Below are 23,651 nucleotides of genomic sequence, written 5' to 3'. Positions count from 1 at the left end.
AGGGTGGCAGAGGAAACCTGAAGAGAAAATGTCAGTCTGTGCAACAAGGTGGCAGTGAAAGCAAATGGTTTGGCTGGGGCATCACAGGACACTCGGCACAGCCTTTGGAGCAGTGTGACCACAGCAGAAGGTGCAGCTTTGTGGGGACTGGGCAGGAAACCAAGTGTGGAGACCCAGACTTGTCTGTGCAGGGAAGCTGTGGATTAATGTCTGCTCCCGTTCCAATGTGGGCAGCACTGCTCCTCGGCCTTGTCACCCCAGAAATGGACTTGGCAGGAAGCTGCTGAGGAGGAAGAGACGCGAGGGCTGCAGGGCCAGGCCTGCCTGGGCTGTGCTGTTGCAAACCAATCTGCGCCAAGACACATCCTGAAGAAGCTGCTGTGGGTCAGCTGACTGTAAAGAAACAACCAAGAGAAATTACATTGTTTTGTAGGAGGTTGCTTTGGTTTCGTCTTCCAGGATACGTTTTCCCAGACCTGGGCAAAATATTCTTCACTTCTGTGGTCAAAGGGACTGCGATTGCATGGCAGCAGCACAGCTTTTTCTGGAGTATCTCAGAGGGGAACACAGAAGTTTGCAAGTAATGGGGGTGCAAACACTTAACAGAGCAGACAGTTGTCCGTGGTTCTGGAGAGCCTGGGCACAGCTGGGGGGCAGTGGGGGGACGGCTGAGCCATTTCCATGCCCAAGGCAGCTGGTCCGTGCCGGGCTGGGCACTGGCTGTCCAGCCTTGGTGAGCAGTGTCACAGGTGTAGATGTGAAATTTCCTCAGATCTCCCTCCCGTAGGAAGGGCTTGTGTCACCCTGTTCAGAAGAGAAAACGTGGTTTCACGACGTTTAAAATAGTGTTTGTAGTTGGGATTTTTGTTGCTCGCTTGCACCAAGTTTTGGATCACAGAGCAAACCCTCAGGCCCTTCCTGAGTCGAGGTTTCTCGGAGCAGAGCTGTCTGTCATGCTGCTCGTAGATTTAAGTGCTGGCTGCTTTACTGTGATTTGGTGGGTTTGGCAGTGGCAATATTTCTCCTTCCCGTCCCTGGAGGTGGGGGCTCGATGGTGCCACGCTGCCTGAGCCGTCTCAGTTGAGCTGAGGTTGGTGTCTGCCTCTCTGCCACTCGCACATGTATTTTCCCTTGGTTTCTAGAGACTGTTTCTAAAAATACAGCGTGGCAGGTCCCTAACAGGAGCTGGAGCTGGCTGTAAACCGAAGGGAGTTGCCAGCCTCCTGCTGCATTTCCAGAGAGGCTTGGAGCTGGTACTACCCCTGCATTTACACAGTGCTGAAGGGCAGCTGGGAGAGCTCCCAAGCACTGTGTTCCATCAGACCTGGGCCAGAGATGGGCCGAGCTGCGGTGGAGGTGCAGGGCTATGTGCTCAGGGATCCTCCAAGCCAGAATCTGACCCCAGCCCCCAGCTGGTGACCTGACTGATGTGCCAGTGCCAGCAAAGGTGACCCTCCTGGGCTGTGGCCAGAGCCTTGCTCTCTCAATGCACTTTGGTCTGTCCTATTTGTCCTATGACTTTATGTCCACTGGATCCAGGTGTCCGAGGCTTACCCTTAGCTGGGCTAGCTAGGAGTTAGTCCTGGTCTCTTGCTGAGATGGTACCATTAACATTATTTATATCTCCCTGCTACTCTGCAGCAAGGCAGGGGGAGCAGCACCAAATGAGATCTCGTTACCTTTGTGCAAACGATTAGCATAACAATAATTTTTTTTCCCCTAGCTCATCCTTGGTAGACCATAGGCAGCTCTCAGCAGCCTCCCTGCACCCAGAGGTTGATGCTCCCCAGGCACCTCTGCCTGGGCCAGTGCTCCCCTGCTTGTCCTGCCAGCTCTGCCCAGTTCCACAGTGCTGGTACCACATCCTGCTCCAGGAGTCTCAGCCAGTGACCGGTGTCCTGCAGGGCAGGAGATGGGCTCTGTGCTCTGCTGTGCCCTGGCTGCCCTGCAGTGCCTCCAGGCCTTGCTTCTCAGCTGGCCAGTGGGTCTTCTCCCCCTACACTCAGTGCATGCCCCTCTCCTGGCTCGCCTCCTGTCCCTGCCGTGCCCCATGTGCTCTCATGCAGCACCCAATCCATACGGCAATTTCCACGGTGGCAGCAGCCCAAGGGCCAGAGTTATAGTAGATGTCTTTTCCAATCGAAGAGCTGATTCGTAGAGAAAGGGGCTGGTCCAGCACAAATCATGTCTGATGAGGACAGTCTGTAGACAGCAGCACCTTGCTGCGAGTGGGCCAGTCTGTGCTTTGTTAGATAAAGACTGCAGACAGTCGGCAGTGGCTTCTGAGACCTGACTGCAATAGTCACCTGCTGCTCAGCCCCACCCTGCCCATGCTGCTGCTGGCAGCACCCCTGAGCAGGGAGTGGATCCGAGTGTCAGTCGCTGTCCCTGCCCTCCCTCCCTGCTCCCAGTCAGCAGCAGCTGCTTCTTGGGCTCATTGCTGGTACCGGGGCCCTGGAGGGTCCTGTGAAGTGGCCGTGTTAATGGGATCGTAATGGGTTGTGCAGTGCCAGCTGAGCCCCTGAAGCAGCAGGGTGTGAGCAGATGGGGAGGAGGATGGCTGACTTGGCTGGGAGGATTGGAAGGAGCTCTGCCTGCTCCTTCAGGAGTTACAGAGGATCATAAGGGTGTCTGGCCCTCCAGCTAAGGCAGGGCCCTTCACATACAGCTCTTGGGCTTGGAAGCTGTGTCTGCTCTTTCAGGCTCAGTGCCACCTGCACACCCTGTCTGCTCTGGTGTCCATGTCAGAAACTGATTTTTATCCTGATTCTGACTCTGTGCCACTCTCAGATGGTCTTTTGGAAGGTTTTTCCCCTCTCTCTGCTCTACCTGCTTTGTTTGTCAGCGCAACTCATTCACCTGCTGCTGCTCCTGTGTGAGGTTCAATCCTGGGTGTGCTGACAGGGAGACACCAGGCTGGCCCCGAGGTGCCAGCAAAGGGGCATGTGCTGGAGCAGAGCTGGGCACCTTCGGTCACTCAGGCTGCAGTGCTGGGGAGCCATGAGCTGGGTCCCTGCAATGGAGCAGGGAGAGTCCCCAGCCTCTCTCAGGGTGGCTGCTGGAGATGGTGCACGAAGAGCTGAGAGCTGCTGTTCATCCAGAGCATGGAGGAGCTCGTGGCAGGTCCTGCAGGCTGTGACATGGGGGTGACCTCACTGTGGGTTTGCTTGTTCCCCGCAGACAACACGGCAGCGGTGCACACACAGAGAGTGGGCTTCAACCGCCAGGAGCAGGACGTGTACCTGCTCCCCATTCTGGTGGTGGACAGCGGCCCCCCGGCCCTGAGCAGCACGGGGACTCTGACCATCCGTGTCTGTGGCTGCGACAGCAACGGGGCCATCCAGTCCTGCAACAGCACAGCCTATGTCGTGTCGGCCACGCTGAGCCCCGGCGCCCTCATCGCGCTGCTGGTCTGTGTCCTCATTCTGGTTGGTGAGTTCCTGCCTGTCCCCCGGGCCCCTCTTGTCCTGTCCCAGGTCCCCTCCATCATCACATGAACACGTGCAGGCTGGTGCTGTGGGCATGGAGCAGGCTGCATCTGTCTGCTCCCTGTTAGCTGCAGCATGGGAGGCAGGAATCTCAGCCCTGCCAGTGGGGGACCAGCGGGGAAGCTCCCGTGTTTGCCCCAGCTCCCATGTGCTGGGCTCCACGAGGCAGCTGGGGCAGGGGTCCCTGTGCCAGGCAGGTGTGCCCAGCAGAGCTGGTTCCATCCCCACCTGGATGGACAGGAGCCAGGAGCTCTCACCAGCTGCCCTGCTGTGCCCACTCAGGTGTCTCGGAGCAGATGGGGGGTGTGTGCTCCCAGCATGTGACCAAGGCTGGCAGATGTGGGGTGCACAGATGTGCTCTTACCTGAAAGGGTCAGTGTTGGAGCGTGCGTGAGCACGTGGGCAGGACATGGAGCTGGGGTGCAGGCAAACCAGAGTACTGCCCAGATCAGGACCTGTGCCCTGGGAATGCTGCTGCCAGCCACTGACACACTGGCACAAGCTTTGCTGGGCCACCACAGCAAGGTGTGTAGGTGCAGGGGGAGCATGGGCTTGTGTGTACATGGGAAGGGGCTCTGAGCATGGGATGTTGTGCTGCCCTCAGGTCTAGCAGAGGGCAGTTGATGGATGCAGCTGCTGAAAGCCCTCAGGCCCTGGGACTGGCTCCTGGCTGGTTCCAAGGGCTGTTCAGACACCTGTAGGAGCCAGCGTGTTGTTTGGTTAGGTCTCCTCTGCTTGGCATGGCTCCACTCCCCGTCTCCTGCTGCATCTCCATTCAGAAAACTCTTTCCCACAGGGTGCACTTTACACTGGTTTCATTTTCCGACGCAGCGCAAACAAATTTCTGCCTAATTGCCCAAACGAATAAAGTGCACATCGGTGCTTTAAAGGTGATGGGCTGAATGGATGATGATCCAGGACACAGCTGCGGCTCACTGCTCAGGCTCTCTGCCATCTGCTCCACGCTCACCCACCCAACATTTGGCTGCTGCTGTGATTCATGCACCCCCTTTTCCTACTCATCTTCTGCAGAACCCATCCGTTTGTCTGTCCAGCCGTGTGTTTATCCATCTGTCCCTCCTGTCGTGGCGGTCACGCTGCATGGGAAAGGAAGCTCCCGGTCTGCACTGGAGCCCGGGCAAACCTCTCTCCAGGCCAGTTCACAGCACGGCTGCTGCTCGATGAGCCTGGCTGATCGGAACCGTCTGGCATTCCGGCGGGGCTCCCTGTGCCGGGGGGTGCTCTGCCTCTGCATCTGCTGCCGAGCAGGAGTACATCTGCTCACCCCGCGGGAGTACAGCTTCCACGAGACCCCGCACCCGTCTGACCATCTCTTCCTTTCCCAGTGCTGGTCCTTCTGATCCTCACGCTGAAGCGACACCACAAAAGCCACCTGACTTCTGAGGATGACGAGGACATGAGGGACAATGTCATCAAATACAACGATGAAGGGGGCGGCGAGCAGGACACCGAGGCCTACGACATGTCAGCCCTGCGCAGTCTCTATGACTTCAGTGAGATCAAAGGTGGCGATGGAGGTGGGGGGCCAGGAGAGGGGGGCCCGGGCAGAAACCCCGCCTCTGAGCTCCATGCCCTCCCACAGTGGGTGCAGAGCCCAGACCTGGACTTCTCTGTGTTCAGAGACTATATCTGCAGGAAGGTGGAGCAGGCGGATGAGGACCTCTCTGTGCCGCCCTATGACTCATTCCAGACCTATGCCTTTGAGGGCTCGGACTCCCCTGTGCCCTCCCTGAGCTCCATCAACACCTGGTCCAGCAGTTCGGAGCAGGACTTCTCGTACCTGAGGGGCTGGGGGCCACGTTTCCGGCAGCTGGCAGCGCTGTACGCGGGGCGCAGGGGCGAGGAGGACAGTGAGGAGTCGTAGCTGCCTCACCAACCCCTGCGAGGCTCCTGGTGCCTCCTGGACTGAGGCTCCCGCACCTCGAGGTGCCACGTGGGGACCGTGGCCAGACTCCCCGGCTGCCACAAAGGGGCTGCGCCGCAGGGCCGGGGGCACTGGGTGACTGCTCCTCTGCAGCTGCCTCCTGTTTGGGTGGGCTCCGCACCCCCGAGGAAGGGCTGGGGAGCCCGGAGGAGCCTGGCTGTGGTGTCTTCATCTCCTCAATGCCAGTCCTCATTAGAGCACTACGCATTAACTTAAGAAAGAAAATCTAATTCAAGAGAGTTTGGAGACGATTTCTCCCCCCACAAATTATCATTTAAATACATCTGTTCGGTGAGCCCCATCCAGGAGAGGAAGAGCAAACCGGGAGCCTTTTGTTGTCTAAATTGTTTTTGTCACTTGAGTCAGAGTATTTGAAGAGCTTTGATTTCTTTAAGAGCTTTCCTTTCAGAAGGAAACAAGCTTTTAACTTCTGTTAAGATTTCCCCCCCTTAAGTTCACTCGCTTTTTTGGAGTCTTCCTTCTCTCCGTTCCCTGTGGGCCTCTCAGCACCCCCCAGATGCCAGCATGGCATTGGAGGGATCACATCCTGCACAGAGTGGCCGCTCACCTCAAACCACACTTCACCCCCACACTGCAATCACTTCGCCCCCGTCTTGTGGTCACAGAGGTGCTGGTGATGTGAGGGGGCTGTCCAACACTCCCTGCGCAGCAGACATTGTCTGCAAGGTCCTGGAGTGCCCCACAAGCCCCAGTGACAGATGGGGACATCCCACCCATGACCAAGGCACGGTGCTGTGGCCTGAGCCGCGGGGCAGTCACAGTGCTGGGGAGCACCGTTGGAGGGGCCCAGAGAAGCACCCCCAGCGGGCTCTGCCAGCCCCTCACGTGGAACCCAGGGTTTATGGAGCTCTCAGTCAGGCACTGGCTGTCACCAAACGGTATGAGCTGCACAGGGCAGCAGGCAGGACATCAGTGTTCCCTGGCCCACAGCGGCTGGGGAGAGCTGCATCCCATGGAGGACCATGCTGCAGGGTACGAGATAACCCCAGCCCCTGCTTGGGAGGAATAATTCCTGCTTACACCCAGCTGACAGCAAAGCATCATCATGGGTGACAGAAAAGCCATCCTCAGGAGATGTGCACGAAGCCAGGTCCTGCTTGTGCTGCTCTGCCTGCTGGCTGCAGGCTGGGCAGCAAATCTGTAACACCTTGTGGTCCCTGGAGTGTTCCCACCCCGGCAAAGTGCCCTGCAAGAAGCCAGCATGAGCTGCCACAGTGGGGCTGCCTTTGCATGAAATTCCCGGGTTTGGAAGGCAGGTCAGGAAGATGCCAGTGGGACCTGCCGTTGCTCCTTGGGCTGCAGATGATGCTGGAGGAAAGCACGGGGTGCCCTGTGCCTTCCCAGCCTGCCAACTACCCCGGGGGGGACTGAACAGCATGTGGAGCGATGCCCTCACACAGTGTCTCAGGCAGCGCTGGCTAGTGCAGCTCCTTATCTGTTCATGTTGGGAAAAAAATCAATTATATCCTTGATAGGTAACTGATAAGGTCTCCCAAGGCCTGACACATCCTGGGCTTATCATTGGGTTTGTCCTTTTAGTTTAACCACAGTGTTTTCTCTCCTTGGAGAAGGTTTAACTGTAAATGTACATGCGTGTTCATTTTTTTACCGTGTGTTGCTTCCCGGCTGCTGGTGTTGGTCCTTTGGCTGCAGAGTGAGACCCAACAGTGGAGAGGGACAGGACCTGTCCTTGTCACAGTGCCTGCCCTGCCCTCTGCTGCCACGGCCACCTGTGCAGAGCCCCAGCTTGGCTCATACCGGGACCAGGAGCTCCTTTCTCCGTAGGGCCTCTCTGGTCCCCCCAAGGAGGCGGTGGATGCCGTGGCTGGCACCCAGCCTGGCGTGCTGCTGGTTCACTGTGATGATGCTGGGGAGGCAGCGGGGCTCTGGAGTGCCAGCTCTGGCCGCGCTGCCTCAGGCAAGTCATGCCCTGCACCACCCCCTGTCCCCCCTCCCCGTGCAGGAGAATGGAGAAAGCCCTCTCTTTCCTCAGGAATGTGTTCGTGTTTTCCCTCTGGGCTGCAGATCCGTGCCCGAGCCCCTCCGGCACTGGCCCTTCCTCTAGCCAAGTGTTGTGCAATAGCAGGGCTCTGTCCTAGGAGATGGGGTCTGACAGGGTCCGTGTTTAGCAAACCTCCCTCCGGGTTCCCCCCATCCCCGCCCGGCGCATGCACGCACGCTTGCGTTTTAGTTTCTACCCCAGGTGTAAATAGGGGAGGAGCGCGGTGCCGAGCTGGCCGCGCCGCGCTGCCCGCGCCCCCTGCCCCGCACCCGCGGGGGGAGCCGGCAGCTGCCACCATGTCCGATGGAGTCACACTTCGGTTTTTGTTTCTCTACCCAGATGAAATTAGAAGGTTGATTTCCTCACCCTTGTTATTTTTTTCAAGGTCTTTCTGGGACCTGGAAATAAATTATTTCCTTGTCGTCCAGCCCAAGTCTTATGTGCTTATTTTGTCTGGTTTCCTTTCCTCACGTTGCACTGTCAGTGTGGTCCCATCAGCACCTCTCCAGAGGGGCCAGGTGCTGCCTGTGGCAGAACAAGCTGTGGCAAAGCCCAGCACAGGCCATCCACCTGCTGCCCGCAGCACATTCCCACTGGCAGGATGCTGCATCTCTGGCTTCTTCCCATTTTTCATTGAAACGCTCATCAGAAAAAGCTTCTTCAAGAGAAGGGTAATTTTTTTCTGTCTGAATTTGAAGGAAACGATGAAAAAATATGCCCTTGGCTTTCTCTATTCCTGGACCTCAAGGCATGTGGCTGCTGGCCGTGGAGGGATGGAGCAGGCATGGAGAGGAAACATGGCTGAGCTCAGTGGTGGCCTCAGTGCAGGTCAGCAGACAGAACAGGCAGACTTTAAACCGCTCCATAAAGTGATGGTCATTTAAACAGCAACTTGCATTCTGGCTCCGAAATAGGATTATTGATCCCCCGGGTCTTTGAGTGTTTCCGTATCCTTCACCATCCCTGTGCCTCCCCTCCATCCTGCTCCCTTGATTATTCACTAAATGTTATGGAAGAAGCATCTGGTGACCTTTGATGACAGCAGTTAGTGGGATGCTGTGACAGAAGGGGTTAGTCTGGAGGCCAGAGGGTTTTCCAGAGGCGCAAGGTGTGCTGCCAGACCTCAATGTACACACAGTTTTCCTTTTCACAGTTTCAGTGAGTGCCTCTACAGCTGCCAGCCTTGAGGAGGCCTTTCTGCCAGCGTCACCATTAATTACCCCCTCACAGTGAGTCCGTCAGCACTGTGCTTGCAGCCACCTGCTCCAGCAGGTCTGGACACTTGGCCGGTTCCTGTTTGCAGAGAGCTGATGGTTGCTGTGTGTTTCCACTCAGGTTTCCAGCCCAGGTCCTTGACAACGTGAACTCTCATTCAGCTGCAGCCCACACAAACATGTTTTCAAAGTCCTGCTGTCCCACTTCAGGCACCTAAACACCTTGGAACTCTGGAGGTCAGCACCTGGAGTGTTCTGGGAGCTCCATGTTGAGGAGGAGGCATCTGCAGTCACTGTACTCCTTGCAGTGACAAGGTGACAAGTGCCTGGAGTTGAGTGGTGAGCCTGGGCTGTGCAGAAGGATTTGCTTCTTGATATTGTGGAGAAATTGAGAGAGCTCAAAGCAACAAATTGCCAGCCAGAACCAGACCCTTCACTACAAAAGAGGAGGATTATTGAGAGCTCTGATTGCAGAAGCATCTGTGAAGATGCTTGGAGAGCTCCATGCCTCCTCAACAGGGCCCCTTCTTTGGAAATTTTCCTATAGCAGCTCTCTCTCTCCAGCAGTTGCACAACAGCCTCGTTGCAGAGCAGGGCAAGGGCAGGTCTCTCTCCTCCCCCTTCCACAGGAGAGGAAGCCAGTCCTGCTCTGCAGATGATGGCCCTCGCCATGTGGGACACGGCCTGCGGCTCTCTGCTGGCAGTGGCGGAGGATGGTGGCACTTGCTGCTGTCACATTCTGCAGGGCTGGTGCTGCTGCTCCCCATTGGCCACTGGCTGTTGCAGCCCCAGCACAGGGAGGCTGCATCAGTCACCTCCAATTCCTGCACTGAGCCACGGCGAGCTCCAGAAGGCAAGGTGTCCAGGCCTCCTCCAGAGAGGTATTTGCAAAAGATGGATGTGATCTACTGGGATCATTAAGGGGAAGTGAAAAAAGGGCAGTGATACCTGCACCCTCAGGAGGGAAATCCATCTCTGGTAACTGAGTGCAACAAGGCTGTGTCAACCTCCACCTCCAGCTCCCACTGGCAATACACTGCTTGGGAAGGTGATCCCTTCTCCCCCGTATCCTCTGAGGAAGCTACTTTATCACCAGAAAGCTGACTCCTCTAACCACCTCCACTACAGATAATATCCCATCTCCCTACGTCCTTTCATTTACCAAGCCCTTGAGCTTCCTTCAGGGTTGGTGTCAGACTGTCCTCCCTGCTCAGCAAAATCTCAGTTTTACACCTCTGCCCTGTGCTCGGTGCAGGCAGCAGCTCTGTCTTGTCAGGGCTCTCTTGCTGTGCCACAGTGCTCCAGTCTGTGCTCTCTGCGTGCTGTGGCTCCGCTGCCTCCCAGCCCATCCCAGGAGTGTTCCCAGCATCTGGAGATGACCTGGCCTTGTGCTTGTGCTTGGCAGCAGGTCTTGCTTCCCTGGTCACTGGCAGAAATGGTGCAGTGTTTCCAGGCAGCTGTCATGGCTCTGTCCCCACAGCCAGAGGAGTTGGAGAGAAACAAAATCATTGTATTTCGTGTGGCCCTGGAATCCCACTCCTGGGCAGTCAGTGGGGTTGAAAGCACCCCTTGCCCTGCTTAGCAGCCAGGTCAGTGTGGTAGAGATCTGGCATTCCTGCTGCCACCAGGACTACATCCATTTGGGATGCTGGTGCCGTGCCGAGTGACCGTCGTCTGTCATGCACACATCCCAGCCTGGGCTTTCTGCAGCCTAAAGATCCCTTTTCAGATGAGTGTGGATTTAATGACTGTTCTTCAGATTCTCAGGGAAGGACCTTGGGCTTTGCAAAGCTGAATCCAGCACAGGTGGGCAGAGTCTGAAGCAGTTGGGATACACAGGCAAAGCACAAACAGGGGCCCTCACACAGGAATCACACAACCCTGGCTTTGCAAAGGGCCCCGTCCCGTCCCACCTGTCCTCACCGCTGCCCCCACCCACGCATTTGGGGGGGTCAACATCTGGCATTTAACATCACAGCCTTGGGCAGCGAGGAAGGGTAAAAGCAGGAGCAGGAGCCCAGTGCTTTGGCATTTGCCTCCCCTGGCAAACATGTCACCATCCACCCGCCTCTGTTGCTGAGTGCCCAGGACCGCCGTGGTTGGGAGGCCAAGTGCTGGTTCTTAGACATCCCTCATCTGTTGTCAGTGACAGCGAGTGTTTGAGGCTCAGGGGTTGTTAACTGCTCGTGTCCAGCTACACCGTGGGCTTATAGACATCTATTTTTCATCTCTTCATCGCTGCTGTGGAGGAGCTGCTCAGGTGAGCATGAATTGGTCCAGCTGTTCACTGGGGGAACAGCCACCAGCCATTTCTAAGCAGAATGCATCCCTTTAGCTAGTGTTTCTACCATGGTAATTCGGGAAGTTTTAATCCCTTTTCTACTGGAGGAAACGCACGTTGCCACCCACCCCAGCAGAGCCAGCGGTCAGGAGTCACTCACCTTTAACCAGGAGCCAGGCAGCTGTTGAAATCCCTTCACACTACACACAAATTAGGCATTGAAAACACTCATTACAGCCAACATGACACGCCTTCATTATTCCAGAATAATTGTCTGAAAGGCTCAGCTCAGAGCACAAGCTTCACTTGGTGCAGGAATGTGATAAAAAGAAAACAGGAAGTGCAATCAATGCTTGTAATCCTTTTAAATAAAAAGGTACTTGCTAGTAGCTGCCAACATCTTTAAAAAGCTGTGATTTCCCCGGAGAGAGCCCTTATCAGCTATGACTGCGTGTCATTCTGGCTGTCTGTCAATCCATCAGACTTCAGTGCCACTGACATTAAGAAGCCAGGCGTTAAGATTATCACATTTACCCGTAATGTAGCACAGATTGTGTTGACATTTGGGAAGTATTCCACCACAGGAGCTATTTGACTTCAATGCTTTCTTTCTGAAGAAACAAATGCTTTGAAATATTTGAGGGCAAGAGCCTGCTCTGCCTGCAGGGTGCTGGAGTGGGGAGCAGGAGGAGGGTGAGGGTGTACGGGCAATGACCGTGAGCAGGAGGGATGCTGACCATGCCGTCAGTGTGGAGAGCAGACCTAGGCTCTGAGAAGGCTGGGGGGGGGGCTGAATCCCAGGAATGCTGCTCTCCCATTCTTTCCTGCACCTGTCACAGAACAGTCAGGTACTTGGGTTGGCTGAGGAGGGATCCCCTGCCCACCCAGGACAGCCACAGTGCAGAACCCACTGTGACACGAGGACCCAGAGAGCAGCACCCTCTGTTTGCACTGTCCTTCCTCCTCCTGGCATTCCTCCTCCCGGGAAGGCCTCAGCTCTGTCCACAGCAAAGGGGATATTCCAGGCTAGGCCATAGAAACAATGGTAAATGACCTGAAATGAACTGATTAATCTCTTTAAATAACTGTGAAACCGTTCTCCAGAAAAAGTTAATCTACTCTAAATGGCTCTGGTGCTTTTCCTGGGCTCCAATCAATATGTGGTCGCTTGCTTTTCATGTGTAATTCACAGTAATTGCAAAAGAGCGCTTTCTGAAGAAAATGACACTCTGCAAGCAGAAATGCAAAGAGACACAAGGACTAATTGTCTTTAAATCCCAGCACAAGGCACGCTGTCGGACATGCTGGCAAGCTGGAGGTGCTACAGCATCACAGCTCCATGTCCTGGGCTTCTCTCCGGGAAGCTGCTGGAGGTGTTGGAGCGTGTTGTGTCCAGATGGTTTAGCTGGGAAGCTCAGCTGCTTCCAGGTCTGGCTGCCAGGACCTTGGCCTGTGGACCCCCAGCCCAGCAGCTGCAGAGAGAAGGTGGCTGCAGGATTACAAGTTTAGGCAAAGACACATTGCATTCCTGCTACCACAGACATCACTGGCACCTGGAGGCAGCCATGCTCCCTGCCAGGCTGTCCCATCCAGACCAGCACTGCCCCTGCATAGCAGCATTCTGCCATCACCTGGGGCGTCTGTGGCCCAGGATGAGCCCTATGTGCAGAGCTGGTGCAGCCCAGTACGAGTCACATCCCCAGGTCTGTCCTGTCCCCTTCATCTCCTGCTCAAGTTTTCCCCAGACTGAATTACCCCACCTTTGCCCAGCCTCGAGCCGTGTCTGCCTGATAGTAGGACAGGCACCCTCTTCCAAGGAGTCCATTGCTTTTCCATCATATGCTGTAAAACCAGAGCGTCATTTTCCAGGATGTCATTCTAATTCTAGTAAGAAAGCTTATTACTTGTGATTTGCCTGTAAAATAGCCCGGTGAGTTAGGCCAGTGTGTCTGTGGATTTGCACATCCATCCCTCCATCCCAGGGGCGGCAGGCTCTCTGCAGGGCAGGGGAGCAGGTCCAGGGGCTGAGGTGAACATGCCACTGTGATTGACACGCTGCTTTTACCAGCTGTAAGGCCTCTGACATATTCCTTTTGGCTCGGTGCAGATCTGCACTGCTGAGCTCCAGCACAAATGTCATTAAAACATGTTCTACCCATGGTACCTATAAATAATTGAGGCAGCAGGTCTGTGCTGAGCTCTGTGCTGCAGCTTTCTGCTCCTCCAGCGAGGGGGCCAGGAAGATGACCTCTCCTCCCACTCTCTATCTTTGAGGTGAAGGGGCACCTGGTGTTTGTCCCCACACTCATTTCTCTGCATTCCCAGGCCATGCGGGAGCTCTCAGGGCTGGGGGGTCTGGGGTGCTCTCTGCAGGGAGGCGAGTGCAGACACTGAGCTCCAGACCTTGCCTTTGTGGGCCATGAACAATACCTGGCTCTGCACTGGGCACTGCTGTGTGTGAGTGCATGGGGAGCACCCAGCACCCAGGTAGAGGGGCCCCAGGACTCCTGGGGTGGGCAGTGGCTCCTGGCTGCCTGTGCCCACCACTTCCCAAACTGCTCAAAGTTCCAGAGCTACCCAGAGTCTCACTGCCTGCAGGTCTCACTGCATCAACACATGGTCTGCGTGGGTAAATACTATCTGAAATAGCTTAATGCACTTGGATGCATTTCCAATACTGTCACTAAACGTGTGGGAAATTCACAAGCCTGGCAGGGAAATCCATGGCTGATAACATTCGTCGCTGCTGTGGCTTTGGTAGTGCAATCCATCCCTGAGCACGGCTTTCCTCACCTGGCCAAGGCTGGTGGGGGCATCCTGTCCCTGTGTGAGACCCACCACAGTGGGTACCCATCCTGCTACTCATGCCATTCATGGTTCAGACCACTCCAACCTTTCTGCAAGTCCTGGCACAAAGGGTGAGTGCCACCCTTGACCTGGGTTCCTGCAGGCCAGCAGGGATGGGCTGTGGGCTGGCAGATGAGTTTGCAGGCAAGGCAGCAGTTTGGGACACCTGCATGGGACACCCACGTGGGACACCAATGGGTTGCTCTGTCACTGGTGAGAGGGGCAAGTTCACACCTTCGGCACCAGCCCCCTGCACCTCCTATCAGGCAGTTCTGGCTCCCTTCATGCCCACAAGCAAGTTTTTTCCTTCCTCCCTTCTCATGACAGCCACCGGCTTCCCCGTACCAGTGGGAGTCTCTCGTAGGCATTGCACTGGGAACTTGCAGTATAAATACAAAGTGCTAATAACCCACTTGGCTGTTTTGGGAGCAGCGACCCCAGGGCGATGCTGTTCCCCTGGCAGCCTGCACCCATCAGCCTGAACCCAGACTCTCCACAGCTCCTTTCAGCTCCCTGGATTCAGGTGAGTGCACATGTGATGGAGATGTGTCATGGCCACACACAGAGCTGTAAGGGGGCTCATCTGAATTGCCCAGCACGGAGCCACGCCAAGGTGTTCTGGCGACGGAAGAACCCCCTCCTGTGCCAGTGGCATGTTCTGGGCTGGGCTGGCAGCCCTGGGCAGCAGGGCTGAGCGTGGCTGTCCTGCCCCTGCACACACGTGTGCAGGGTGGTGGGCACGTGCAGAGGCAGGTGCTGTCTGCGTGTGGAGGCGTGCAGCCATGCAGCCATGCAGAAGCACGTGTGTGCTGAGGCAGACGCTGCGCTGTGCAGCGGGTGTGTGCCCTGACAGATCATGAAGGTGTATTAAATAGCAGCTGTCGGGCTCTTCCCGAGCACAGCGGTAACACAGTTGGGACCATTGTGATGTCTTCTTAATTTAAACTCCTGTTGTCTTTCAGCCACGTGCTAATGAGGGCTAATGGGGAGATCAGCGTGCTGTTTGCCAGCGTTGCTGTGTGCATTGCCATAGCGCTGTCACTCCTGCAGCCTTCCTGACCTCACTGGCCAGGAAAGCCACACTGTCTTTCTCTGTCTTGCTTCTCTGATGAGAAGAGGGACTTGGGGTCTGCTCCCGCAGGAGATAACTCTGGTATAGCCAAGTTCTCCAACCAGAGAGCAGCAGGACTAATTTGGGGAGCTGGTGCTGTTCATGAGCAGCCCCCAGGGTCTCCCAGGCTCCCTTGTATTGCAGCATCAACAGCTCCAAAAGCCCAATCAGCCCCGTGGCTGTGATGTCTGCAGTGCTGCCATGGCCCTTCCTGCCCCTGCATCCCCAGGACAGTCACACTTCTCCTCACAGAGAAGGGACAGCTGGCTGCTCATCCACTCTATGTCACCCCTTGTGCTGCCCCGTTGTGCCTCAGGGTCTGCACAGGGCACAGAGGTCACTGGTAACCAGAGGATTGATGGTTTGTCCACATCCCAGTAACATTTTGTCCCCTGTGTGCCCATCCTGACTGGTGTGGCCATGGCACTGGTGCTTGGGGACGGAGCATCTCTGCACAGGACAGCTTTGCTCCACAGGGCTGCTGTGGGCACCACGGCAAGGATGGGGCCATCATCCTTCCCTCTCTCTGCTCCACACTGTGGAGCTGTGCAGCAGGACCCTGTCCCAGGGCTGGTGGACGGGACACCCAACGGGTGCCAGTGCCAACCTGTCGGAGCGGGAGCAGGGCACAGGGAGCTCCATGGTGGCAGCATCCCTGGAGCTGCTTCTCCCAGCACTAACCCACACATTTATCAGGATTAATGAAGCGTACAACAAACGGGTCGGGGAGGCAAAGAAAGCAGCAGAGACAGAGACAGCGGCTGGCAGCAGGCAGGAGGGAGATGGGGGGTGTGCTGTCTTGACAGAGGAGCAGTGGCACCAAGCCACACATGCACTGGCTGGACAGGGCTGCACACGAGCAGTGCAACTCCCTGGGTGCAGGATACAAAACTCCTGCATGGACACACGGGAATATTCGTGTTTGCTCATCGTTGTGCACACAGGCATGAAGAAAAGAGAGACAGTCTTACCAGAGATCAGCCATCAATGCTTGAAAAAAGCCATTGAATACTAACACAGCCACTTATGCCATATTTGCATACTTGCTTAATAAAAAATTATGGCCGTTCAAAGCCCAATCATTAATAACCCAGCGTATTTTTGTTTAACTCCCTCCCTTTTTTATTACAGACTAAGCTGTTTCCCTGCTTATTCAGCAAAAATTCCCTACTCTTCCACCAGGACGAGACATGCAATAAATATGTACTTATTAAGTGTGCATTACAACTGCACGAGCTGGGAGAAGTAATAACAGGCCCAACATAAAGCTGAAGTATTTATGCATGTACCTAGGGCCACTTTAGCTATTTATTTTCACAAAGAAATTAAATTAGATGGTTTGATAGCTCTCAGTGTGATTATGGTGGGAATTTACATAGGGCCCAGCCTGTCAGCTGGGGGTGTGTGTGAAGGCACAAGCCCACGATGAGGACAGGCTGCAGACATCCTGCTAAGCCAGGTGTGCAGGGCAGGACCCCCTGCCAGGAGGGTCAGTGCCCAGCCAACCTGCTCTGCCTCCCAGCCAGGCATCCCCTGGGAACACCAGGCAGGCAGGATGGACATCAGACAGTGAGGATGGACACTGGGCAGGCAGGATGAGGATGTGGCTGCTCACTGCTGGGACCACACGATGACTCTTTGTGGGAAACGTGGCCCTTGGAGAAAAACCGTGAGGATGTGAAGAGAAGCAAGTTTTCTCAGGAAAATTGCCTTTTCAAACCCTTCTCACTTGAAAGAATCCCAGCGCCTTTGTGAGTATGTAACACCCACTCTCCATAGATGCCTTTGACAGGAGACATGACACCTGCCCCAGACAGGAGAAGGGATGGGGAGGGCAGGGTCACCCCCCTGCGCCCCCCGGCCCTCACCACCCTGCGGGAGGCCCCATAATTAGTGAACGACCTGATTAGCGCTGATTGCACACCCGCCGCCCGCCGCGGTGAGAGCCTGCGGCACTGCCTGCGGTGCTGCCTGCGGTGCTGCCTGTGGCACTGCCTGCACTGCTGCTACCTCTGCCCCGGCACGACCCCACACCAGCCCCGGGGGCCACCCCAGGGCACAGCAGAGGGCACTAAGCCTGGGGGCACCGAGCCTGGGGGCCCTTCAACTGTTCACCCGGGGCTGGGGCCATCTGCTCCCCAGGGACTGGCTTCTCCTTGCACTTGTCCCCTTGGCGTCTGACATCCCCCCATGCCTGTCCTGCAGGTTCCTGATGTCTTCGAGTTATTAAAGATGGGATTTTTAAATAGCACGAAGGATGTACAAGTTTTGTGGTGTCAGCACAGGGGAGTGACAGGAGCTGCTGGGAACCAGCCCAGCCCCTTCAGTGACAGTGTCCTTTAATTACAATTGATGGCCTGGTGTCTCCCTTCCCTAGTGCTCACCAGCTCATTGCCTCGCAGCAGGACAGTGGGATCCCAGGCCCCATCCAGCCGTTCCCTGGACTCAGGCACAGTCTGCTCTGCTCCCCTGATTGCACACATTTAAGCTAATCTAAACGAAACATTGGCAAGATGCCAGAGGCAGAGGTGTCTCGGAGAAATGCCCTGTGCCTGCCTATCCACCCGTAGCACGGCATCGTGGTCCTGGTCACCCTGTGCCTTCCAGCAGCTGCTTCCAGTGGCGGCTCGTAGAGAAACCAGCAGCTGCCAGACACGAGGTGGTGTTTGCTGGCACGGGGAGTGAGAGGAAAACTGCCTCTGCCTGGGGCACGGCTGGGGTGGGAGTGCACGAGCTGAACACCAGGGCTGACTGTGGATGTGCCGGCTTGCCAAGAGGAGTGTGAGAACCGCCGCTCGCTGGTGGAACAGGAGGGAGCACAGCTCAGCAATTACAGCACAATTAGCTCAAACAGCAGGTTGATTGTAAATTGCAGCTCTGTGCCAGCTACAAGTACGGAGCGAATGGCTGGCGGGAGCTCTCCCGCAGCCCGGCTGTCTCTGCTCGGGCCCGAGCCAAGTGGGAGGTGTAGGGCCATGGCTCGCAGCATCCCCTGTGGGGTCTCCTGGCACCTGGCCCCACACCCCACCCCCTCTCTACCGTGGACACAGGAGAGGTGGTGAGGAGCCCCGTGGGCTTGCTGGGGCATGGTTCCTCTATGGAGGGCTGCCAGGAGCCACTCCACAGGCAGGAGATGTTTGCCCTTCCAGAGGCTGCAGGGAACAGGAGCCACACCGCCTTTCCAGAGCAGGTCTTGCCCCAGCAGAGCTTCTGGGCAGCCCCTGCTCCATTCTGGGGCTCTGGACTGCCGCTGCCTCAGGACCTGGCATGAGCAGTGCCACCCAGGGGGCCCCAAACCAAGTGTCATCCTTGATGGAAAGATGGTAGTTGTTACACTCCTCCTGCACCCCATGCAGGGAGCAGCCATGAGGGACAGCACTTTGCAGAGGGGGGACCCCCAGAGTGGTCCCTGTGGGGCATAGAGGGACAGCTGGGTTCATCTTGAAGAAGTGGTCACAGCCTAGAAGAGAGTGCAGGTGTTGTGCTGCCAAGGGGATGATGGCAATTAATGTGTGCACATTTCCTGGGAACGACCCTGCCTCAAAGCAGCCTGTTCCCTGCATCATCCCATCCCATGCTGTCCTGCCTGGCGTACACAAGACAGGCACAGCCAGGGAACAGGAGGGGGCCCCGGGGCAGGCTGTCCCTTGTGCCCAAGCAGGCACCCACCCAAGCCCTTGTGCAGAGTGTGAGGCAGCCTGGCTGCTCCGGCCAGCCATGCAGACAGGGCAGAACTCCTGTGCAGCCCTGGGGAGGAACAGACTTCTGGGGGCCCCACACCAGAGCCTCACTCACTCAGCTGTACTGGGAGGACCTGTGGTACAAGTGCAGGAGGGCTCAGCGCTGCCCACAGGGCTTGCAGCAGTCCCTGTCCCCAGGGAAGGCACCCCTCTGAGGGATGGCAGGGGGATGCTCACAGCCAGCTTTGGGGATGGCCATGCCCTCAGCAGAGTGTCTCATTGGCTCCATTCCCCACACTGTGCTGGCAGTGGTGCTCATGGAGCTGCCTGCTCAGCAGCAGAAGCAGACGATCACTGAGCCTGTGCCGGGGAGGGGCAGGAGGGGCCCTGTACCCCGGCTGTCCCTGTGCGTGGGCTCTGGAGGGGCCTGGGGCAGGCGAGGGGCAGCGCCTGTCAGCCTGCTGAGGCTGATGCCTTCCATCTCCGAGTTACTGGCTCGTGTCTGGGCAGAGCTGGAAATGTCAGGGACTGCTGCAGGGTGACCGTGCAGAGTGGCAGATGGTCAATGATGGATTTGTCACTTCAGATTCAGGCGGTTTTTAAATATTCAGCAGAATCGGAGGTGACAGCTCATGGCAGCAGGCAGAATTTCTGTACGTCTCGGTGAGACCTCCTGGCCCCCTGGGAGGGCGGGCACAGCAGGACAAATCCTGGCACCTCGCGGCACAGGCTGGGGACAGCGCAGCCTGGGACCACGTGTGACCAGGGCTCCCTGTGCTTCCCGTGGCTGGTGACCCAGTGGTGGCACAGGCAGGAGGCTGGTGATGTGCCTGTTCTGCCCCAGCTGCTCCCCATGAGCTGGAGCATCCGTGCAGTACCTGTGCTGCCTGTAGCCACTGCACTTTGTTGGTGGTAGGGGGTTGGGGTGTCTCCAGGGCACTGGGGGCTCCCACTGGCTCTGCACAGGAGCTGGCACACCTCAGCCCTTTGGAGATGGCTGTGGCAGACACATTCTGAGGAGAGGCCCAGCAAGTGGCAGTGTGCAGGAGGCTCCTGGGCCAGGAGGACTGGGGGTCTGGGGAGACCAGGGGTGTTGGGAGTGTGGGCAGAGACAGTGGCAGGCTCAGCTGAGTGTGCAGAGTAGCCTGATCCCCTGATCAGGCTGAGAAAGATGCAGCTCAGCACATCCTGCAGAGCCACCCTCCAGAGAGATGTGCCTCTGGACAGGGAATGGGTCACCTGCTGGGGCACGTGCAGGTGCTCTGCAGATTCACAGTGGCAGCAGCACTAAGGCAGGGACTGATCCTGCTGCAGCAGGTCAGGGCTGATCAGGGGGCAGCAAGGAACATTCTATTGAGAGAGACTCCTTCCAGAGCTGCTGGCAGCAGCCCGGATCCCACTGATGGTTATGGGGAGTAGTCACCAGCCACTTCTCCTGGCTGATACTTCTTCCAGCTGCACAAATCATCATGTAAAGACTGTCCTGTACCTGGCCCTTGCTGGATGTGGGAAGGACATGGCCCTGCAGAGCCAGCATGGGAACTGTCTCCTGTTGCAGGAGTCAAAGAGCCAGGATGGAGTGTGGACCCTGGCTGATCCAAGGGACATGGGGCTTCCCCTCCCTCAGGAGGGGAACAATACAATACAGACAGCAGTGGAAGGGAGGCTTCGAGGTCAGTGTGGCAATGAGCATGCTGGCATTTGAGGGCAGACAGTGCGTTATTGACTCTGCATCCCCTGTGCCTGCTGCCTCGCAGAGAGCTCTCTCACGCCAGCTGGGTTGGCTCAGCTGTCCCGCTGCAGCTCACCGGGCGGAGCCCTGACCGCGGGGCACTGCCGACCACGCGCGTTTGCATCAAACTGCAAACAGTGCAGGTCCTGTGTGCAGAGATGCCTGGCTGAGGGGCATGAGCAAGGGCACACCATGCTCCCACTGCTCCCCCTCTGCTGCAGACAGTTCTGGGCAAAGCTGAGCACCCAGCCAGCCCCAGGAACACCTTCGGTTGGGAGTGGATAGGCACTGCCAGGACTGACAGACCCTGCTCTGCTGCCAGGGGTGAAACTGCAGCCCCTTTCTGCAGCTGCCTGGCCCTGCAGAGCCTGATGTCCAGGAGTGTGATGGGCAGTCCATTATTAATGCTGAAGTCAAGCCTTTCCACTAGCTCCAACCTGAGAGCGCTCTGCAGCACTGCAGCCCCCGCCAGGGAACCCCGGGAGTGTTCACAGAGCACCCCAAATGCTGCAGCTCTGCAGCACCACTCACTCCACAGAGCCAACTCCTCTTCATTGCTGTGTCTGCTGTAAGAGCCTGTGCCCGTCTCCTGCACGGGCTGTGTGATCACAGTGACTTCCAGCAGGGCCAGTTCTCCGCAGCCCAGCTGAGTGCCAAATTCTTCTTCTTCTGTTAGGTGCTTCTCTGATCAGCAAGCAGAAGGCAACTTGCTGGTCAGACTCTCCTGGAAGAGCTGAGCTTGGCTCTGGCTCCAGCCTGCGCTTAGAGCAATTTAATATTAGCAGCAGGAGGGGATGGGGAATTAATTTTGCTTGCTGCCACCCCTTCGGGCCACACCTACGTGTGCTGGATAGTGCAGTGTGCTGGCTCCCTCCTTCCTCCACTCGAACAGCTGCTTGAATTTCCTTGTCCTGCCTTCATTCCTCCTTGCATTAACTGTTTCTCATCACCAAACACTGAAGGGCTGCAGCCAGCTCTGCCCAGCAGGCTTGGCCCTTCTGCTGATGGAAAAGCATGAAGATCTCAGGGAAAGCACAGGCCACAAATCAAGGGCAGCAGCAGCATCAGGCAGCCCTTGGCTCTGAAGGGGCCATGCAGGGCTTGTGAGCACAGCTCCAGGCGATTGCTGTGGGTGCAGAGTCCAAGATTTACAGGGAAGCCCCACACAGCAGCAGGATGTCAGGCCACAGAGCACCTCACACTGTGTCCCCATCCCCGGGAGACAGCACAGGATGTGCCCCAGCCTGGATCAGGGGTTGGTGGGGCCAGGGGGGCACTGCCCGAGGCGGTGGGGCTGAGCACTCACCCTGCAGAGGGGCACAAGGCTCCAGCTGGTTCTGAAGAGGTTAAATCTTTCTAATCGCTCAGTAAGACCTTCTCTAAGAATTTATCTACTTTCTGCCTTCCAAGAACATATGGATAAAATCCCCCTGAGCGGGACTTACATTTATAGCATCTATTACTGAGATCAAGGTTAATCCAGAGTAATCTAATGGGGTGAAAAGGACTTTATATAAATCTGTTTTAATCTATGGGACATGATAGCCTGACAAGGCCATCAGAACACTCCTGTGCCACTGCTGGGACAGGGAAAGGTGCCAGGGTTGCTCAGGGGATGCAGGAGAAAGAGCTGGCTCATCCAGCACCCACCAGTCTGAGCACAGCAGGCAGTGCCAGGCAACTGGCAGTGTGGGGATGTGGCTCTCAGGGCCAGAGCCAGGCCAGCTGTCCCAACATGCAACTGATGGTGGTGATTCTAGAGAGATTGAGTGGGTCTATCCCTGTAAGGATGCTGTGCCATGAGATAGGGAGGCTGTAAAAGCTCCAAGTTATGAGCTGTCCCTAGTAGGTGCAATTTATCTGCACTTAGCAAGAGGGAGTTCAGCAGGGAGAGACAGAAGGTGAAATTCATATGTCTCCCAGCACTGCGGCCACATCCTGAGTGCATGCCCATGCCGGGGAATGGTGCTCTGCCAGGGCCTGTGCCTGCAGCACGTGCACAGGGCACTCCAGGCATGCAGAGTGGAAGGAATGCCCCTGCCAGGATGTCACACTCTCGTCCCTACTGCACCCCACGTCCTCCACAGCCCTGCCAGCACACCCATGCTAAGCTGCCTAGTGCCAAGCACTGCTCCCGCTTCTCCTGCTGCTCCCACTGCTCCGTCTGCTCCCCATCCTGCCACTGACTCTCTCCAGTCTGAGCCCTGCAACTGTGCCTGGGGATGTGCTGAGCCCCAGCTCCAGTCCCGTGCTGTGCTGTGCTGCCTGCCCGGGCAGCGAGGCACAGGAGTGAGTTCTGCAGACAAGGGAGGCCAAATAAGACAGTTCTCCAGAGCACGGTGTGTCATTTTACATCTGCTCAGATGGAGACTGAGTTATCCAGGTCCCTGAGTCCCAGGCCCGCCAGAAGACAGTATCTCAGCTAAACGATGCAAAAATGATTTAATGGAGGGAACTAATCAAGGAATCCAAGAGAGACTGCTCACCAAGGGCTGATGCAAGATTCAATTAAACTGCAGCCTTTGTGGGTTCACCATTTTAATTTTCCACAAATTAGCTTAAAAAAGGTATGGAAATGAAGATATTAGATTTTTTTTTTTAAGTCAAAAGGAAAAATCCTTTGAGGATTATATTAGCTATTTCGCTTTAACAAACATAATTTCTATACTCATTTTCTTGTTTTAATCTCAGCTGTTGAGATACTCTTTCCATTCCAGCACCAGTGTCAGTGTTTTGAGAACAAGATGGGGAAGGCTGTTAACCCTTCCTGGAGCAGGTCCTACAGCCCACAGCAGCCATGGTGCTGGAGCAAGGGCAGCACGATGGCACCAGCACCCTTCTGGGTCAGCTGGGTGCTGATGTGGAAGTACCAAAGGAAGCCTTGCCTTCTGGCTTTGTCCATGGTCATGGCACCAGCAGGTGCAGCTCAGCTGCACAGTGGGACCAGCGCAGCAGCTGAGTGTCCCACACTCTGCTTGGGACCTGCAAAGCAAGCCTGTCCTTGCCAGTGCTGTGCCCTGTGGGCAGCCCCCAGGTTTGTTAGTGGGAGCAAGTCCAGCCCCACAGTAGCCAGTGTGCTCTGCTCCGTCCCTGCCTGTGCTCAGCTGGTTGAGCAGAGGTGTTCAGTGGTGTTCAGTGTAGATGGGGCTGTGGATCCACTCGGAGCCACAGTAACACTCAGCTCCAGCCGCCCCACGTGTCCTGTAACTTCACCTGCTCTTGCCCTCAGGCAGCTGGAGATAAACATGGAGTAACAGTGTTGTGTGTCGGCTGCAATTTGTCTTCTGCAGGAGCCTGTCTTGCAGTAAGGCTCTCCTGTGAGTAATAACA

The 23,651-nt window shown here is 56.4% G+C and overlaps 1 protein-coding gene across 3 annotated transcripts in view; it reads left to right on the top strand.

Moving 5' to 3' along the window:
• Positions 1-7,883, top strand: part of CDH22 (cadherin 22) — a 77,017-nt gene extending 69,134 nt beyond the window's left edge. For all 3 annotated transcript variants that reach the window (XM_032705133.1, XM_032705134.1, XM_032705135.1), the window contains 2 exons: positions 3,181-3,432; positions 4,835-7,883. In XM_032705133.1, the coding sequence (XP_032561024.1) occupies positions 3,181-3,432; positions 4,835-5,373 (791 nt within the window). In that variant the 3' untranslated portion in view covers positions 5,374-7,883. The remainder of the gene's footprint in view (positions 1-3,180; positions 3,433-4,834) is intronic.
• The last annotated feature ends 15,768 nt before the right edge of the window (positions 7,884-23,651 follow it).

The sequence above is a fragment of the Chiroxiphia lanceolata genome, chromosome 17, assembly GCF_009829145.1.
Source record: "Chiroxiphia lanceolata isolate bChiLan1 chromosome 17, bChiLan1.pri, whole genome shotgun sequence".
Taxonomy (NCBI): domain Eukaryota; kingdom Metazoa; phylum Chordata; class Aves; order Passeriformes; family Pipridae; genus Chiroxiphia; species Chiroxiphia lanceolata.
The sequence above is the reverse complement of the archived record's forward strand: the minus strand, read 5'-3'. Positions and strand labels throughout refer to the sequence as shown.